Source organism: Trichomonas vaginalis (genome assembly GCF_026262505.1).
Source record: "Trichomonas vaginalis G3 chromosome Unknown ctg_120, whole genome shotgun sequence".
In the NCBI taxonomy this organism is placed as follows: domain Eukaryota; phylum Parabasalia; order Trichomonadida; family Trichomonadidae; genus Trichomonas; species Trichomonas vaginalis.
Window position 1 is genome coordinate 1 of NW_026529207.1, and position 16,764 is coordinate 16,764.

The 16,764-nt window shown below is 34.3% G+C and overlaps 8 protein-coding genes and 8 pseudogenes across 16 annotated transcripts, besides 1 other annotated feature; 5 read left to right on the top strand and 11 right to left on the bottom strand.

Moving 5' to 3' along the window:
• Positions 1 to 16,763: a mobile genetic element.
• On the bottom strand, positions 496 to 741 carry TVAGG3_1076190 (kinase C, putative-related family; the record flags this gene model as incomplete). The annotated part of the gene is made up of 1 exon (XM_051256527.1): positions 496 to 741. The coding sequence occupies one exon, from the start codon at positions 739 to 741 to the stop codon at positions 496 to 498; it is 246 nt and encodes an 81-aa protein (XP_051076249.1).
• TVAGG3_1076200 lies at positions 745 to 966 on the bottom strand (annotated as a pseudogene). Its single transcript has one exon. A coding segment is annotated over exon 1 (222 nt).
• Positions 997 to 2,571, bottom strand: TVAGG3_1076210 (uncharacterized protein; the record flags this gene model as incomplete). Its single annotated transcript, XM_051256528.1, has 1 exon — positions 997 to 2,571. One exon carries the CDS (start codon positions 2,569 to 2,571, stop codon positions 997 to 999), a length of 1,575 nt encoding a protein of 524 aa, XP_051076250.1.
• On the top strand, positions 3,083 to 3,355 carry TVAGG3_1076220 (uncharacterized protein; the record flags this gene model as incomplete). Its single annotated transcript, XM_051256529.1, has 1 exon — positions 3,083 to 3,355. One exon carries the CDS (start codon positions 3,083 to 3,085, stop codon positions 3,353 to 3,355), a length of 273 nt encoding a protein of 90 aa, XP_051076251.1.
• On the top strand, positions 3,380 to 4,187 carry TVAGG3_1076230 (annotated as a pseudogene). The gene has a single exon. A coding segment is annotated over exon 1 (808 nt).
• On the bottom strand, positions 4,385 to 4,660 carry TVAGG3_1076240 (organellar and viral DNA polymerase type B; the record flags this gene model as incomplete). The annotated part of the gene is made up of 1 exon (XM_051256530.1): positions 4,385 to 4,660. One exon carries the CDS (start codon positions 4,658 to 4,660, stop codon positions 4,385 to 4,387), a length of 276 nt encoding a protein of 91 aa, XP_051076252.1.
• TVAGG3_1076250 lies at positions 7,021 to 7,878 on the bottom strand (annotated as a pseudogene). Its single transcript has one exon. A coding segment is annotated over exon 1 (858 nt).
• Positions 9,141 to 9,645, bottom strand: TVAGG3_1076260 (annotated as a pseudogene). Its single transcript has one exon. A coding segment is annotated over exon 1 (505 nt).
• On the top strand, positions 9,753 to 10,127 carry TVAGG3_1076270 (uncharacterized protein; the record flags this gene model as incomplete). The annotated part of the gene is made up of 1 exon (XM_051256531.1): positions 9,753 to 10,127. The coding sequence occupies one exon, from the start codon at positions 9,753 to 9,755 to the stop codon at positions 10,125 to 10,127; it is 375 nt and encodes a 124-aa protein (XP_051076253.1).
• TVAGG3_1076280 lies at positions 10,744 to 11,460 on the top strand (annotated as a pseudogene). Its single transcript has one exon. A coding segment is annotated over exon 1 (717 nt).
• Positions 11,873 to 12,283, top strand: TVAGG3_1076290 (uncharacterized protein; the record flags this gene model as incomplete). The annotated part of the gene is made up of 1 exon (XM_001327462.1): positions 11,873 to 12,283. The coding sequence occupies one exon, from the start codon at positions 11,873 to 11,875 to the stop codon at positions 12,281 to 12,283; it is 411 nt and encodes a 136-aa protein (XP_001327497.1).
• TVAGG3_1076300 (integrase core domain containing protein family) lies at positions 12,365 to 12,916 on the bottom strand (the record flags this gene model as incomplete). The annotated part of the gene is made up of 1 exon (XM_051256532.1): positions 12,365 to 12,916. One exon carries the CDS (start codon positions 12,914 to 12,916, stop codon positions 12,365 to 12,367), a length of 552 nt encoding a protein of 183 aa, XP_051076254.1.
• Positions 13,090 to 13,450, bottom strand: TVAGG3_1076310 (annotated as a pseudogene). Its single transcript has one exon. A coding segment is annotated over exon 1 (361 nt).
• TVAGG3_1076320 (ATP binding) lies at positions 13,470 to 13,793 on the bottom strand (the record flags this gene model as incomplete). Its single annotated transcript, XM_051256533.1, has 1 exon — positions 13,470 to 13,793. The coding sequence occupies one exon, from the start codon at positions 13,791 to 13,793 to the stop codon at positions 13,470 to 13,472; it is 324 nt and encodes a 107-aa protein (XP_051076255.1).
• TVAGG3_1076330 lies at positions 14,509 to 15,344 on the bottom strand (annotated as a pseudogene). The gene has a single exon. A coding segment is annotated over exon 1 (836 nt).
• On the bottom strand, positions 15,495 to 16,676 carry TVAGG3_1076340 (annotated as a pseudogene). Its single transcript has one exon. A coding segment is annotated over exon 1 (1,182 nt).
• Position 16,764: the final 1 nt, after the last annotated feature.

The window sequence follows — 16,764 nt, forward strand, 5'->3', positions numbered from 1 at the left end:
TGAACTCATGACCGTTGTAGTTTGTTATCTCAATAGTTTTCGTCATTTACATCCAAATAAAAAATTTCAGTAAACTTAAAAATAAACTTAAAAATTAATGATATCACCACCCTCACACGTATGAAAACATAGCGCAAAAATAAATTTAGGTGAAGTGGTGAAATCTCACCTCTTTTTTCACCTCTTTTTTCACCTCATGAATTCATTGCTTTATAACTCTCTTCCTTTCTCCAACTCTTCTAACTTCTTCCTAAGTTCAGCAATGTTGTCCTCATGAAGTTTAATCTTCCTTAATATACCTTCTCTATCTAATGGTTGCTTTATCTTTCTAAACTGAACTCTACCATCCTTCATAGTATGAACGTAAAAACCTTCTGGAACCGCTCCTGATTTAATGTATTCTACCAAAAATTTTTGTTTCATTGCTTCAGTGACTTTAGTCGTCATTTTACTCTAAATAAAATGTTCAAATAAAATAAAACTAACATTATTTTTTCAGTAAGGAAACGCAGGAGTTTTACGATTTATTTGAGGAGTAGGTTCTGGTTTAAATGTTGGAGTCGGTTTTGGAGTTGACTTTTGAACAGGAGTTTGTACTTCCATAGGTTCAGGAGTCATTGAAGGTGTTGTTTGTGAAGGCGTTGGTTTTGACGTTGGTTTTGGCGATGGTGTCGGAGTTTGTTCAAATTCAGCTACTTCAGTATTATTTATAACATTTGCTTTATTTCTTTTCAACATCATTACTGCTCCTGCTGTAGCTAGCAAACCTAGTGGGAGACCATATTTTATATAAGGACTTGACCAAATGCTATTTTTGACAGGAGCTGGTGGAACACCTAACCTTGGTGAGACTGCTCTTTGCCATTGTGCAGCTCGTAAGAAATATTCAATAGGTGCTCCATAATCGTTTGGTAAAGTTTGTTTCATAGATGGTGAAGGTTCACGAGAGCTTGATGAAGAACTCATTTATAAGCTTTAAAAATAAACGTTCATCCTTTATTCCTCACTGTCGTCCGTGGCTAAGTTATAGTCGTCAAGTCTTATTATTGGTATGCCTGACTGTCTTACTTGTATTGCAAAGCAACAATCCCTCATAAATCCAATAAGTGGCTTTGGTACGTTTTCAGTTGCTAGTTCAATAGGTCCTTTAACAGACAATTTGTATGTTATTGGAGCAGTAGATGTTTGACCTTGCTGGAAGCAAAAGTCCACTTCTGTTGGAAAACCACATAAGAAATGTGTGTTGTCATAGCTATCCCATTTATGTTCCACACTACCATCATCCACCAATGACCTCATAACATCTTCATTAAATCCAATCATATCATTGTTTGTATTGCAAGCGTTCGCAACCATTTCATAAAATACAGGTCCATATGATTTTTCAGGTTCTGCAGGCATATTTCCATAAGCTCCCATGGAAAGCTGAAGATATTTAAACTTAGGGTTCTCAAAATTAACATAATAGTTGTCTTTCTTTCTAAATAGTGCCCAAATACTTTTAACATTAATAGGCGTATAAGCTGCTGTAAATGTTGCACTTGAACTATCTGTATTCTTTGAGAATGAACCGTCCATAGGAATCCAATCCATAACTTTAACAGGAAAACATAAAGCCTCGTTTGTATAATGTTCTACAAGTTCTGTATAAATGTTAGGGTCTAAAGAGAATGACTTTGGATGAATGAAACATTCATTAAAATCCATCTTTGTTCGAAATAGTTGCTGGTTTACAGTTGTAATAGTAACTGTTCCACTAGCTTCTACTGCCTTCGTTATCATAGTGAATGGTTCATTCCATGGAACAAATTTATTTGTCGGTGGATTTGAATCTGAAGCAAATGCAACTTTAAGAGTTGGATTGAAAGCAATGATATCATTTACAGATATAGATGTGCATTGTAAGGCGTCGCTACTGAACTTTACTTTAAGCTGAATGTTTCCTGCAAAAGCTGGAATAAATCGAATAGCTTCTAATGGAAGGAATCTTCTAACAGGAATTCTTAAACGAAGCTTAAAATCAAATGATTTTCCTGCTGTAATTGGACCACTAACAATTTGTCCTGTTCTGCATGTTCCCGAATGACTCCATACATCTTCATGTCGAGTCTTTGAAAAAACATCTACTTTCTTTATTTGTTCGGTAGTTTGTGAGTTTGAAGTTATATATGCTTCTTCTCTTGCGTTGTCTTGAGAATATACGATACGACCATTTGCAAGGATTTGATATCCAGCAACTGCATAGAAAGCGTCATCGAAACCAATCCAAAATCCTGGTGGGTTTGTTTTATTGGAACCTGAACCAATTTCTTTATCTACAATAAATTGACCTTCCATTTTATACGTAATGAATGTATTGTAAAGGTCCAACATATTTTCACCAGGAGGTGAGAGATTGAATGTTACCCATGTGTTATCTTTAGCAGTTCCAGGTTGTGATGGAATCTTTGCGTCAGAATATTTTCTATTAGTGTCACCAATTTGAACTGCATTGTCTATGATATCGAAATATGAGCGAATCTGATGAATATGCTCTGCTGGAGTAAATTCGTTTAACTGTTCGTTCTGCATGTATTTACTTCAGATAAAAATATCTATTTACTTCATTATTCTCACTCTTCTTCTTGGTATTCGTGGTGGAAGTTGTTTCTTGACATTTTCAATGAACTGTACATTCTCTTTTGTCTCAACTTCTTTCACTGGCGGTCAGGGTCAGGTTCTTTGACTCGGTTTGTTTTTCAATGAAATTCACGAACTTTGCAATAAGCTCTTGGTTCGTTATTGAAAGTACATCTGGCTTCTTTTCTTCTTGTTCTTTTGGTGGCTCAGTTTGAACAGAAGGTTTTATATGGGCTTCGTGGACTTCATCCTTGCCATGCACCTTAATGTTGTCGCTCTCTGTATTCGCTAATGGAACCTTTCTTTTTCTTACATATATTTTACCATCTTTACTCTGACTTACATAATAGAAAGGATGTTGTATTCCTCTGGCGTCATTTAATATAATAGACTCTCGTTCTGATTTTGACAAGCTCATTTTACATCGGTTAAAGTTTTAAGTTAGTTTTTTATCTACAGTCAAATGACTCAGACAAGTCATATGGACAAGACCCAAGGGGTCATAGATGTTGAAGCATTGAAGAAAGAAATTCGCGAGCAAATTTTATCCGAACTGAAGGAACAAAAACAAGAACAAAAGCCAGAGAGACCAAAGAGAAAACTTAGTGAAAAACAACTAGCTGCATTAGCTGCTGGAAGACAGAAGAACCCACGTTTGCTGGCGAAAAAAGCTAGAGAAGAAGCAAAAGCAAAAGAAGAACAAAAAGCAAAGGAAGCTGAAGCAAAGAAAGAGTAAATGGTTTATTTTTATCCAAACTAAATGTATAGACAAATACCTTTATCTGTTGCGTTCAGTAGTGAAAACCCTGACGTCAAAATAAAGGGGAACAGAGTAACGTTTAAGTTTCCAACAGACTGGATTGTGAACATAAATGAAGAGAAGTACATTGGCATAACATCTATGTATATAACACGTGCTTTCAGAAAGGTTGACTTTATACTTCAAGTCGAGATAGAAAATGACGAACAGTCTTTAAGCGCCCAAAACATTCACATATACAAATACTTTAAAGACGATACAACATTGTTGCAATGTATGATTTCATTTAATGAGATGTTCGAGAAAAAGTTCAATATTGAAGTACAAACTTTACAGCCTTTACGTGAGTTTCTTGCACAACTGAAAGAAGAAGGTAGTCAGCCACAACTTATAGACTTTCATTATGAATTTAATGAAAATGAAGATGGAACTCATGACTGTCAGTTTGTTATATATTCACCATTCAATGAAGTCGCTAAAAAGAAAGAAAATCCATTACGTATAAGGTTTCAAATCTCTGAACCCAATGAAGACTTCAAGAATGTTTTCAATTATGATGCAATGCTTCCGAGGAAAAATGAATTTTCAAAGATTGTAACACCTGGCATTTGGGATAGAAAGCAAGCAATACTTTACTCTAATATAGCCAAAGGCGTTGAAAATGAGTTCATTGGTCATACAAGAACTTCACCACTTCCTAACCCTAAATACTATAAATTAACTGGCTTCAATCGTGAGTTTTGGATAGACATGTTCTCCACTCATGACCATAAGTGCCCAGTGTTCTTACCTCCAGATGGGAAGGACTGTCTCTACATTGAAGCACAACTCTTAAACTCTACCATCGCAGTATTGTAAAATCTACGCTAGCTTTATTTTTATCACGAATGACCTCATTGCTGACAAAAATAAGCCGCTAGCGGCAAGGGCGAAGCCCATGACCTCATTCATGACCTCATTGCTGACAAAAATAAGCCGCTAGCGGCAAGGGCGAAGCCCATGACCTCAGAACTTCAACTTACGAATAAAGCTTGTTTTAGTCGTTATTGAAAAGTTGAACTTTTCAGCAAAGCAAGGTTGACATGACTTACATAAGTCGAATGCAATCTCTTGACCATCATAAAGTGCTTTGTAAAGTTTCATTAAACTGAACTCAGAGTCTTTGTCATATGTTCCAACAGGTATGTGAATGTTCTTATCTTCATTGTAATAGCATTGTATAGCTTCAGGAAACATTTCATTAGCGGTTAAAGCAATAACATCTTGCTTCACGCCTTTCATTCTGCAGTGAAATGCAACTTCATTTAAATCGTTAGTGAGTAAGTCTATGTAGGTCTTCTTTCCACAGAAAATACTTTTATAAGCTAAACTTTGTTTTCCAGGTGTTATTTCTGCAAAGTCGCTATGAAATTGACCAAGGTTCTTTCCTATAAGTTCGCGACCATATCTCTTCTTAAACTCTGCTGCAAGCTTTGGTATGTCTTCATTATATAAGTGCATACTGTCGGTATCCTGGTAAAAGATTTGAAGACCCATATCTTCAGCAGTACAGAATACTTCATTCATAATACGTTTTGACATAGACAGAATATTAACACCAAGTGGACAGAAGTTAAAGTGTCTGCAAATGCTTTTCGTTAGCTTGAAAATAGTTTTATCTGAACCATCCAAACCTTCGAACTTCACTATATGGTTGTAATTTCTTATAGCATATCTTATAGCATCTTTGTCATCTACTATGGTTATTTTTGACTCAATAGGAGATAGAATAGTTTTGCCATAAATGCTGTTCAGAATGAGTTTTATAATTTCTTGTAAGGGTTTCCTTCTTTCTTATACTTTAACCTTAACTCAAACAACTTCTTTACTTCATCTCTTATTCTCATATCTCTGTTTCCATCGTAATAGTATCCTTGCAACACTTCACATTTGACACATTGATATTTTATGAGGTCTTGTAATGTTATATGGTCAACATACATGAGACAGCAAGTGTTTGAACTTCTTGGAACGTTAAGTTCTGGATTTAGTTCAGGGTCGCAAACTATTAAATGAAAGTGTCTGGGTATACCAATCTCTGTTATCTTAATGGAACAAAGAAGCCAGACATAAACTTTTCACCAATGGGTTCCTTTTGGTCATCATCGAATAAATGTCTCATGAGATACTCTGTGTTTAACATTTCTTCCTTCAATACTTTTGGAATACCTTCTAAAGTATAAAGTCTTGCTATAGCTGAAGGATATAATGAAACAGTGTCGAAGTCAGCAATGAGTTTTTTTTGGTCTTTTGTTTCATGTTATCTGACAACATACATCTTCCACCTTGAATGCATCTCGAAATAAATTCTCTTGGTTTATTTGAGAGGTCATAAAGATTTCCATTCGGGAAGTATACTCTGTTCTCAAACAATTTGTTAGCAATAGAACAAATACTAACGTAGTCATAAACGTTTAAATCAAACTCTTTCAATAAGTCATTGCGGAACTTTACAAAACCTTCTCTTAAAATTCTTACATCTTGTTTGCAGTAAAACGTGCTATATTTTTCTAAGTCGAAGTGGTTTTCATCTATTCTGCAACCTTTGATGGAATCTATGTTCTTCATAAATGTATCTGCATCCCGGATAAACTTACATGCTTCAGAAATGACACCAGTTCTGTTGTCATTGCTAACAAAACACTGCTGTAGTAGTTATATGGAAATACTTCTTTCGTCCTGTTTGTAAGTTAAACATAGCAGGAAATAGTTTAAGCTTCTTATTTATAACACTGTAAGAGTCTTTTATAATAATTGCCCGTCCTTTATATAAACCAGTTATTTGCATTGTTCGTGAACTTTAATGATGGGAGTTCCTTTCACTTCTGTCATGTGTCTTAAGATGAAGTTTATGTCATAACTGATGTGGAAATATATTAAACTCTTGTCAGGAAGTCTTTCCAAAAAATTCTGTTGCACAGTTTTGACCCCAAATGCTTTCACTCACTGAACCATCTTCACTGTCATAACAGATGTAAAAGCTTTATGAAAGCGTCTGTGCTACACTCAAAGTCAGCAAAGAAAACGTGCTCAGGAATGAATTTACATTTAGCTTTATTTACTTCTTTTGACTCTGCTTTCTTCTTCAGTTGTACACAATACTTTGGAGCATATGTCAAATCTTTAAATGGTGCAAGGTTCTGTTTATATAAGTCAGTAGTATATGTGAAAAGTTCTCCATAAGAAATAGGTTCGAAATATTTGCACTCCCACAATGTTTTCATAACATCCCAACGGTGTTGTTCTATCATAACGAACTACATATTTATCTTCTCTCTTTGTATAAATCTTCATCTGTTTCTCAATGTTCATTCCACCACAGCTTCAAGAATTTCTATATAGTTTCGAATGAAGTATGTTGTCATTGGTAATCTTTCATTTAGCATGTAGTGGTCTTCAACAAGAAGTAAGTCAATAGTTCTAACAGTTTCGCATTCTTTTGGTATATATCTCTTTATTTCATTATGTCTTGAGTCATTGAAATAACCAATGGTAACATTAAATGCTATACCTGTTGCGTCAGAAATTTCTTGTACTTTACTTTGAGGAAAGTCTCTAACACGAATGACTTCTCTCATGTGGTCAATAGTTTCTTCATTTACTCCAGCCTGAATGCAAGCATAAACGAAACAATTGTCCTCTGTCATAAGTGTTGCAGTTCTTTTGTTCAGTTCATTGAAGATTTGGTAGCGTTCAAGATTTATAGGTAATGTGCAAAGATACTTCCAGAACTGACCGCTTCTCTTCTTATAAAACTTCTTTTCACCATTATCTTTCCAAAAGCTTTCTATAAGTGCTGGGTTTCCTGTTTGCTTAAGAGCTTCCAAAATGGCTTTCTGGTCATTTGTCAGTGTGCTTTCATCTCTATATGGTCTCTTTTTTGGTTTGCCTTTCTTTACATCTGACATCGTTAAGCCTTCATATTCTGTTAAATCATACATCTTTATTTCGGTAAGATTCTTTATGTTTGTCAAGAAGAAGTCATAGTGCATTTCAACAATACCTGCAGCATTTGCTTCTATCTCTGATATAAAGTTCTCCTTCAAGAGCTGATGTAGTAATGTTCCAATATTATTGAGGTTTAACGTAGAACATTCATACTTTCCACCAAGTTTATAACATACCATCCATCTCTGTTGCGAGTTTATTTTAATTTTCTCTAAGAGTCTCATGAAAACCTTACCGAAATGTTTGTGTAAGTAGTCTCTGTTTGGTTCATCTAAAGCTTCGATGTTAAAGTCAATGAGTCTATTGCCTGACTTCACATTTCTCTTCCTATTCTCTTCATCTTTCTTTAACCATCTCTCACCTTCTTTTGGTTTGTCGTCAATGGAACGAATGACATCGTTAGCTTTGCGAACTTGTTCTATAGCACTTTTAAACATCTCTCTTCTCTGTTGTTTCAGTGTGTCATCTCTCTTTCGTGTTTCACCAACGTTTGCATTTGTTATGTCAAACATCTCTCTTCTTACTTCATGAGGTACTGAACGTCTATGATATAAGTCAATAGCAACGTCATTTAAAGGAAATGCTCTTGCATGGACTTCGTCCTCGCCGCGTTGCGGCTTTATGAACTCATGAATTCTATCATAACTTATTGCACCATTATAGTCTTTAATGAAGTCAGCGAGTGCTTTTTTGTTTGTTGCGTAATGCTTTGCAACATCTATATTAGCTTCTGTAAGAAGTTGTTTTATTTCCGAGTGTTCTAACTTAGACAACTTCCGATACATCTTTAGTAGGAAATAAAAAATATTTTTTGAAAAAATTAGATTAGATTTTTTTTAAGTTATTTTTCAAATAATTTAATATTTTTATTTTAATGAAACACATGCAAGATTGCAAGTTCTTTTCATACAATGCTCTCGCTACTGCCATCAAGAATGAGTTCAATAATGCTTCAAACGTTAATGTTATCTTTAACAAGAAGTTTGTGAAAGAATCTAAGTTTGGTCAGTATGTCAGACCATTAGCTATTCGTCATTGACCGCAAACGTTATACTTCACAAGAGTTAGCAGTAGTTTTGAAACAAAAGGGTTTCTTCGTGAATGTCAAAGATACCACTATACTGTCATAAAGAACTCCAACATTGACTTCTTCAGTATTGCTATGAATCTTTCCGAACAGAAAGAATATAAGAAGGGTGAAAACATCTGTGAAATATTATTCTTCATCTCTGAAGACAATAACGAACAAAGATGTTATACAAAAGTTCTTACCAAAGGTTGAAGAAGCTTCAATTGACATTGACGAAGGAAGTGAAATGGTTGAAGAAATTGACCCTGAAGCTATTTAACCAAAAATATATTTTTGGTGAAGAGGTGAGATATCACCTGTTTTTTCACCTCATTCTCTCTTCGTTAATGTTGTCGTGACTTCTTCGTTAATGTTGTCGTGACTTCATTCTTCCTCTTTGAAGTTATCGAAATATTCTGTTATTTTTTTCTTCAGTAATGTTAAGTTTCTTTGAAGGTAAGTATTGTGGCCAACCTTTGATGTCATTAGTGTGTTTGAGGAAGAGTATTTTTGACAATTTCTTTTATTTGCTCATTCGCGGTGTCATTGAAATCGGTAAGTTTTCACGATAGAACCAGTTTCTGTCAGATTATATATTTTAGCAAGGTCGTAAAAGCTTTTGTTGTTTCTTCTGACTAAATGCAACATAACCATATCTCTATCTTCTTCTTTCTCCAACTCTTCAGTAAATCATATACTTATAACTCTTTTCCTTTCCTTTTGGTACTGAACGTGGTATTCTTTTCTGTATGCTTTTGTCTTTGGATTCAATGACTTCATCTTTTGCTTGAAGTTTCTTTTCCATCTCTCCACGTTCTGCTTTATATAGTTCATCTAACATCATGAAAATATAACAAGCATAACAGGTGAAGCCCACATTGCTACAGCATTTACTAAAAGTCTATGAACATAATAACCTTTCAAACCAGGTGCAAATTCTTGCGATTTTCGTACGGAATCTCTTCCTCGGTTTTCCGAGGGAAGCAATCATATGAGGAAATTCTTCTAAAAGTTCTTTTGCCTGTTGGTTTTCAAACCAATGATATGCTTGCTTTGTAGAACGAAGAGCGTTCATTATACTTTGCATTTGATACATATCATCTTTGACTGAACGAATGAGTCTCAATTGTTTGTTATATGTATGTATTCGTATTCTTCATTTTATGGCTTCATGAACGATAGCAGTTGTTGTGTTCTCTAATGTTGACATTACTGTTCTTACATACAGGATAAAAAAATAAATAAAATAAAAACTAACTTTATTTTTTCTGAGATAAACACTATTTCTTCACAACATTAAATTTTATCCTGTATGAAATGACTTTAAAAAGATTATTGACTGACTTCGAATACTATCTCATTGACGCACTGACAGACCCTCAAAACTGTGTTGAAAGTTCTTTAAGCTTTAAGATTGAAGGTACGACGCATTTTGTCTTCACTTACGTATTGAAAGAATATGACCGTTATCATAACGAAGTGAATCAAACACTAATAAAATTTGTAGATAAAAAATTGGTTAACAATGAATATTTTAAACGTGAAGACCCAAACACTGCTGGAGATGATGAAGAATACAGACAAGTTATTGAAAAAAATAACGCAAGATTAGATGCAATAGAAAAGAAGTTTAATGAATGTCTTACAAACACGTATGAATATCTTATGCAGTGGGAAGCCAGATGGAAATAAATTTACGTCAAATATGCAATTTATAAAATCTTATGTCGACAGGCTACGTAGCACAGTGGTCTAAGGTGGTGTTATGGAGGGGTCAAGGTCTGTGGTTCGAACCGCGACAGCGCCGTATTTTCTTATTTTCTTTATTTGTCTTGTTTGTCGTGAATAAAAAGTGTCATAAAAGTGCTCTATCTTCCACGGGAATAAATAAAAAATTTACTTTATTTCTTCTTTATTTCTTTGTTCCCGTGGAAGAAGGGTTTTGCTGTTTTTTCTCAGCCGAAATCAATGATTTTTTCATTTTTGGAATCCTTAGCGAATGAGGAATCTTTTCTCTCGTGGAAGCTTTGACCTAAAATATAATTTAGGTGAAGAGGTGAGATGTCACCTGTTTTCTCACCTCTTTTTTCACCCTCGTGACTTTGTCATAACTTCTTCGTAAATGCTTTGTCATAACTTCTTCGTAAATGAGTGTAAATGACCAAAAATATATTATAGGTGAAGAGGTGAGATGTCACCTCTTTTTTCACCTAATTTCTCACCCTCATGAATTTTCATGAATTTCCTTAAGATAGAAAAATAACGTTAGTTTTATTTTTATTTATTTTTTTATTTTGTATGTAAAGATATGATTTCAACAATCGGCACAACAACAATTCAAGCCGCGAACGGCGGGACTCTGTCCACAACAACTTCACCAAACTCGTTAGTCATGAATCCAACATCTATGTTAGTAGAGATGAAAAGCTTCATTCCTTCTTCATATACTTTCGAAACAAAAATCCAGAAGATAAAGCAAGAACTTTTAACAAGTAATTTAGACTGTAGTGCGAAAGATGAAACAAATGAACAGTATCTTTATGAAATGCAGGACATTATTGACCATTTACCTAAACTACCTGAAATTCAGCATCAAAAACTAACTATTCCTGAATTCGATGAAATAGAAGTGAAACCAACTGACTCAGTAGAAATAAAGAAGTTCATTCGAAAGGTAAACTATGAGTTTCTAGGATTTCATTGCAACCATAAGGTTATGGACAAAGATTGCGACATGGTATATAAGAATGTTTCTGACATATATAAATCCGGGGAGTTTAAGACCTACGATAACTTTGTTTCGTTAGTTGCTGAATGTGTATGGCAGATAAGAGATAAAGATAGAAGAGGTAAAATATGGAACGAACAGATAAGACCAACTGCTTTTGAGTTAAAGAAAACCATTGACGCCTTAGTTGTTTTAGCAGGTAAGGTTTCAGAATATAACGCAAAAATGAATCCGCAATGTTCTAAATGTAAAGCAGCAATTAGGAAATATAACTACTCCGTCAAAGAGATAGAAAGAATGCGAAACGACTATGCAGACTTAAAGAAAGAAGCAGAAAAGCCAGCAGAAAATAAAATGGACATGTTAGCATTTCTGAACAAAAACTATCCAACTGCTGACGATTTCCTTCTATCTGACGTCAAGAAGAAATATAAAGAAACTTTCGGCATTGTTAAAACTTTTGACATACTGACAGAAGAAATAGAAGCTACGAAATTGTTTAGGATTTCAAATATACATCGTACAATTCATGTAAAACGCTTGTGAAAAACTGGGGTGAGAAAACAGGTGAGAAAACGGGTGACATCTCACCTCTTCACCTATAATATATTTTTGCTTTAATTAAATGCTTTCCGGAAACGTCGATGAAAATCATATGGACAAATTATATGAAAAAATTAATAATGATTACCCCTCATTAACCAGGGAAATGACGGATTCTATAGTTCGTAAATTCGATGAAATACAGGATATGTGGTTCGACAGATTCGACATGAACGATAAGGAAAAGAGAAAGAACGATAACAATTTACTTACTAAAAGAATCCTAAAATCTAAAATAGGTGAAGCTTCAACATTTAACACAGTACATAACTTTTACACCGCTGTTTATATTTTCAATAATTTATTTAACGATGAACGAGAAAGAAAAAGTATGTTTAACGGAAGAAATGAATATGATTTTATCCTTTGTGCTGTTCGGGATGTTGACATGAAACTAAAGAAAATATTCTTATTACAAGATGACACGGTTGAAGATGAAGTCAATGAGTTTTTAAATCGTGATTTAAATGAAATTGATGAAGTTATGACCGAATGTTATAAAAAGTTCAAGAGGTGAAAAAAGAGGTGAGAAAACAGGTGAAATCTCACCTCTTCACCTAAATTATATTTTTGTCTGATTTACATCCAACGAAAAAGTTTAGAAGAATTTTCTTATTCTTTCTGGCATGTTTTTATCTTTCCAGTACTCCCGCTCTAATGGTCCCAGATGAGTTGGTTTAGATTCTCTCAAGTTCTTAGATGGTATAACATCTTCAACGCCTCCTTCATATCTTACTTTATAAGTGTCATCGTTTGTGTTATAGTCAAGTATTTCAATAACCACTCCTCGCTTTGCTTCGTCAATGGTTTCAGCAAGTTTGCCATTACTACTTTCGACTAATTTATGTCGAGGGTAAAATGCTATGGAGTCGTCAGCAGCTTTTATAAGATATCCATTACCTTGCGTAGAGTCTACGATATAATAATTTCGACTTAACCTTAAACGTTTCTTTGTCAATGGTTTGTCGTCAAGAACTACACGAACTTTTGTACCAGGAATGAGAGTAAATTGTGTTGAATTTCTGATATTTTGTGTTTGGCTTCGTTTCTTTTGTATATACTTTTCTTCTTGTTGTTGTGTCATTGAATTTGGTGTATGTCCTGTTGTAGAATGTGTTGAGGAATTATATACTTCGAGAAAATGTTTCATTGTTTCTTCGGTAAAGTCTCGCTCTTGATTTAAATCTCTGAGAGTCCTTATGAAGCGGTTAATGATACCGAGTATGTTATGGTTATGGTCTTCAGTAGTGTAGTGAGTTATGTTATGCTTAATGAGAAATTCTGTGATTTCGTTGCTGAGGTATGCACCGTCTTGGTCTGATGTTAAAATACTTGGGCTATGTTCTGCTACAAACTTTTGTAAAACTCTTAACACTTCATGAGTTCCTTTATTTCTCATTATATACGCATATGCTTTACGAGTGTTAACATTTATGAAGATGAGGAATGGTTTATGTCCTCCTTTTCTGCTTTGAATGAGAGTGTCAAATTGGTATGCGTCAGGAGTGTTGGAGTAAATTGGTAAAAAGTAGTCGTAAGGATTTATTTTTGTTTGATGTACAACATTTTTGTCAAAGAACCTTTTCACTTCAGCTCTGTTAGTAAATCCCGAACTCTTTGCAGCTTCATTGAACTTCTTAAATGACCTCCATGGATGTTGTTCGAATACTTCTTTCAAGCTCATTTATGTAAAGTTAAAGATTTTAACCAACTCGTATCCAAGCGTGCATTGTTATATAAGGAGGCATATAATCTTTTCCATTACCTGCTGGGTCTGTAATACCAGCTACAACATGTGTATGATTTCCTGCAGTTCCACAGAAAATACCTGTGCTAACATCTTTGGGGTCAGTTGTGATATCATATCTATGCATTCCCTGTCTATCCGAACCCGCTGCAAGATTTGTATAACCTCTTTTTGTTATTGAATGTGAATGGTTTCCTTCCACAGATGTTCTTCCACTGAACCTATGCATATGTGAAGGAAGGTTTTCAATACCTATTTTCTTTGAACCTCCCATCTTCATTGACTGCGTATTAGTGTAGAATGGAAAACTGTCAACTATTTCATACCATCTACCACCAAATAAAGTGTTTGGATTTATTGGATTCATAGACGTATAAACAGCTCCTATAGGATATATTAAATCATATATGCTCATAACTCTATAAACATATTCTAAAGAACTTATGTCATTAAATACCATTTGGAATGTATCTCCCGGATGAAATGTTGCATTTGTTCCACTTTTATAATGTAATGTTAGTTCAATAGAATTATCCAAGAAAAATTCAAAAGTATCTGGTTGAAGACCTCTAACAAATTCAAATGGAGTTGCTGGTTCACCATTTATAATTTCTGTTGTAAATGTCATTGTATCTGGTTTCGAAAATTTCTTTGTTAGTTCTGCATCCACATAAGTTTTATCTGCTTTCTTGTCTAACATTGCTGGTAGTTCATATGCTTCAAAGTTTCTGGCATGATCTTCGGTATTCCTGCAACTCTTATCTAAATTGTTAAGAGTATCTTTTACGCTTGTACTCGGATTCTCTAAAGGTGCACTTGAACCAAGGTCAAAGTTCAATATTATGTCGTCTGCTCTAACAGTAGTGAAGGATTTATGTGTATGGTTCTTGTCTGCTTTCTTGTCATATAAATCTTGAGCAGTGAATTTAATATTATGTTCATCCTTCATGACATAAACATCTTTACATCTAATGTTTCTCATCGTCGTTATGTCGTCATCCGATGTTAAACCTTGTGGAAAGTTAGGAGGTTTACAATATAATGCATCCCCACCAGTTTCTTCAACCGTTCCTTCAATACTTTCTATAGCAACAGTTGTGAAGGATTTATGTGTATGGTTCTTGTCTGCTTTCTTATCTAACATTGCTGGTAGTTCATGTGCTTCAAAGTTTCTGGCATGACTTTCAATGTTCCTGCAACTGTTATCTAAACTGTTAAGAGTATCTTTTACGCTTGTACTTGGATTTTCTAATGGTGCACTTGAACCAAGGTCAAAGTTCAATATTATGTCGTCTGCTCTAACAGTAGTGAAGGATTTATGTGTATGGTTCTTGTCAGCTTTACTGTCTAAAGAAGTTTGAAGTTCATTTATATCGGAGATGTTGTGTTTATGAGATTTCAAAACTTTGTTCGTTGCGTCAAGTTCAACTTTGTCAGCTTTACTTTTAATAGCATCTTCAAACGTTATTTTTGCCTTAACTCTTAACATAAATCTTGGTTCAACTAATACACCATTAACAGAGAAAGTAGAGGCATAAATTTCATCGTTATAACTAAATGCTTCTGGTGCTTTACCTGTGTCATACTGTACAGTACAGCTTATGTCATAACCTTTAGCACGAATGTATTTATATCTTCTTTCATTAACATTTTTTGTCTTCGCTTCATCACTTCGTGTTAAATATCCATGGTAGTCCGTTATAATCTGTTCGTCTGAAGTTATATAATGAACGTGGTTTTTATCTGCTTTTTCGGCTAATTTCTCATTAACATCATTCACTTCTAATTCAACTCTTCCGCCAGAACTCTTATTATCATTAATCTTTTTCATTAATTCGGTAATTACGTCATAAAGACTATATTCTGTTTTCGGTTTTGTAAATAATGAGTCAAAATTTCTTTTCATCATTACATCGCTGACATTAATGATATCACCAATTCCTTTTTCATTTATTCTCTTCATTAATTCTGCAATAATGACGAATATATAATCTGTTAATTTATTCTCTTCATCGAGGGTTATAGAATGTTTTGAAATTGAATCATTAACTCCTCTAAATAAATCAATAACTTCAGGATACACGTTTTTAATGTCTTGAATAACCCGACCAGTATCCTCGCCACTATGTGGCTCTGAGCCCGTTGGGCTCTGTTGTTCATGTTCTTCGTTCCCGTCGTTACGTGGTTTTATATCTCTAACCATCATCAACGCAGCCATAACCGGAGGGTTTGTTGCTACCTGTTCGAAAATCCGTCCGTTATGTATGGTATATCTAAATAATTTCTTTGTGTTTGTTAAAACATTTGAAACAAGTCTTTTAAAACCATCTACAAAATTTCCTGTTTCACCTAATGTTCTTGCAGCATTTACAAGCTCACCCATTCCCGCTTTTGACCCCAAAAACGTCCATATTGCATTTATTTCACTCTGTATAGTTGTCCATTCAGCGAAACTAACACCCGCATTCGCTAAGCTGAAAATGAAATTCAGTGGATCGAACTTAATTCCACCTTCTTTTTCAATTTCAACGAACTCACTAACATGAGATTTTAAATATTCTTTCGTTAAAATTGTTTTCCCCGATGTTATGTCATTAACGAAACTATCACCGTCAAAAGTTAACGAATTCAATTTCGTCGTTGATGCTTTTATTTCATACACCGCTTTATCGATAGTTTTTGGCTCACCTTCTTTAGAAGCATATGAAACATTAATGAATGAATTATATGTATTCGTGAATGAATTAAAATCAATGATTTTCATTAATGACGCCTTTAATGATTCATTAACTGTTGAATCCCTTAAAACAATTAATGAACTGTCATGGGCTTCGCCCTGGTCGCTTCGGTCTGAAAGACCTTCAGGACTCAAAGAGTCCGTTTGCGACTTTATGAAAGGTACACTGCAAACCGTCGAGTTTGGATCAAATGCTGTAGTTGGTGCAGGAATATTAATGATATAAGTCATTAAATCATTAAGTGACGTAAATAATGTTGTCGTTTTTGATTTAATTTCTTTAGCATCTGTTATATATGGTAATTTTATTTCTGTAGTTTCTGAATTAAAGATATTCGCTAAAATGTTTTGTAAACTGTTTTGAACAGCTGTGTAAACCGTTGAATTCGGAACTCTTACGATTTCACCATCCTTAATAAAAGGCATTGTACATGACGTAGTGCTTGGGTCAAATCTTTCGGGATTATAATTCAACATATATTCTAACGCTTCATATACAGACCTATAAACAGTT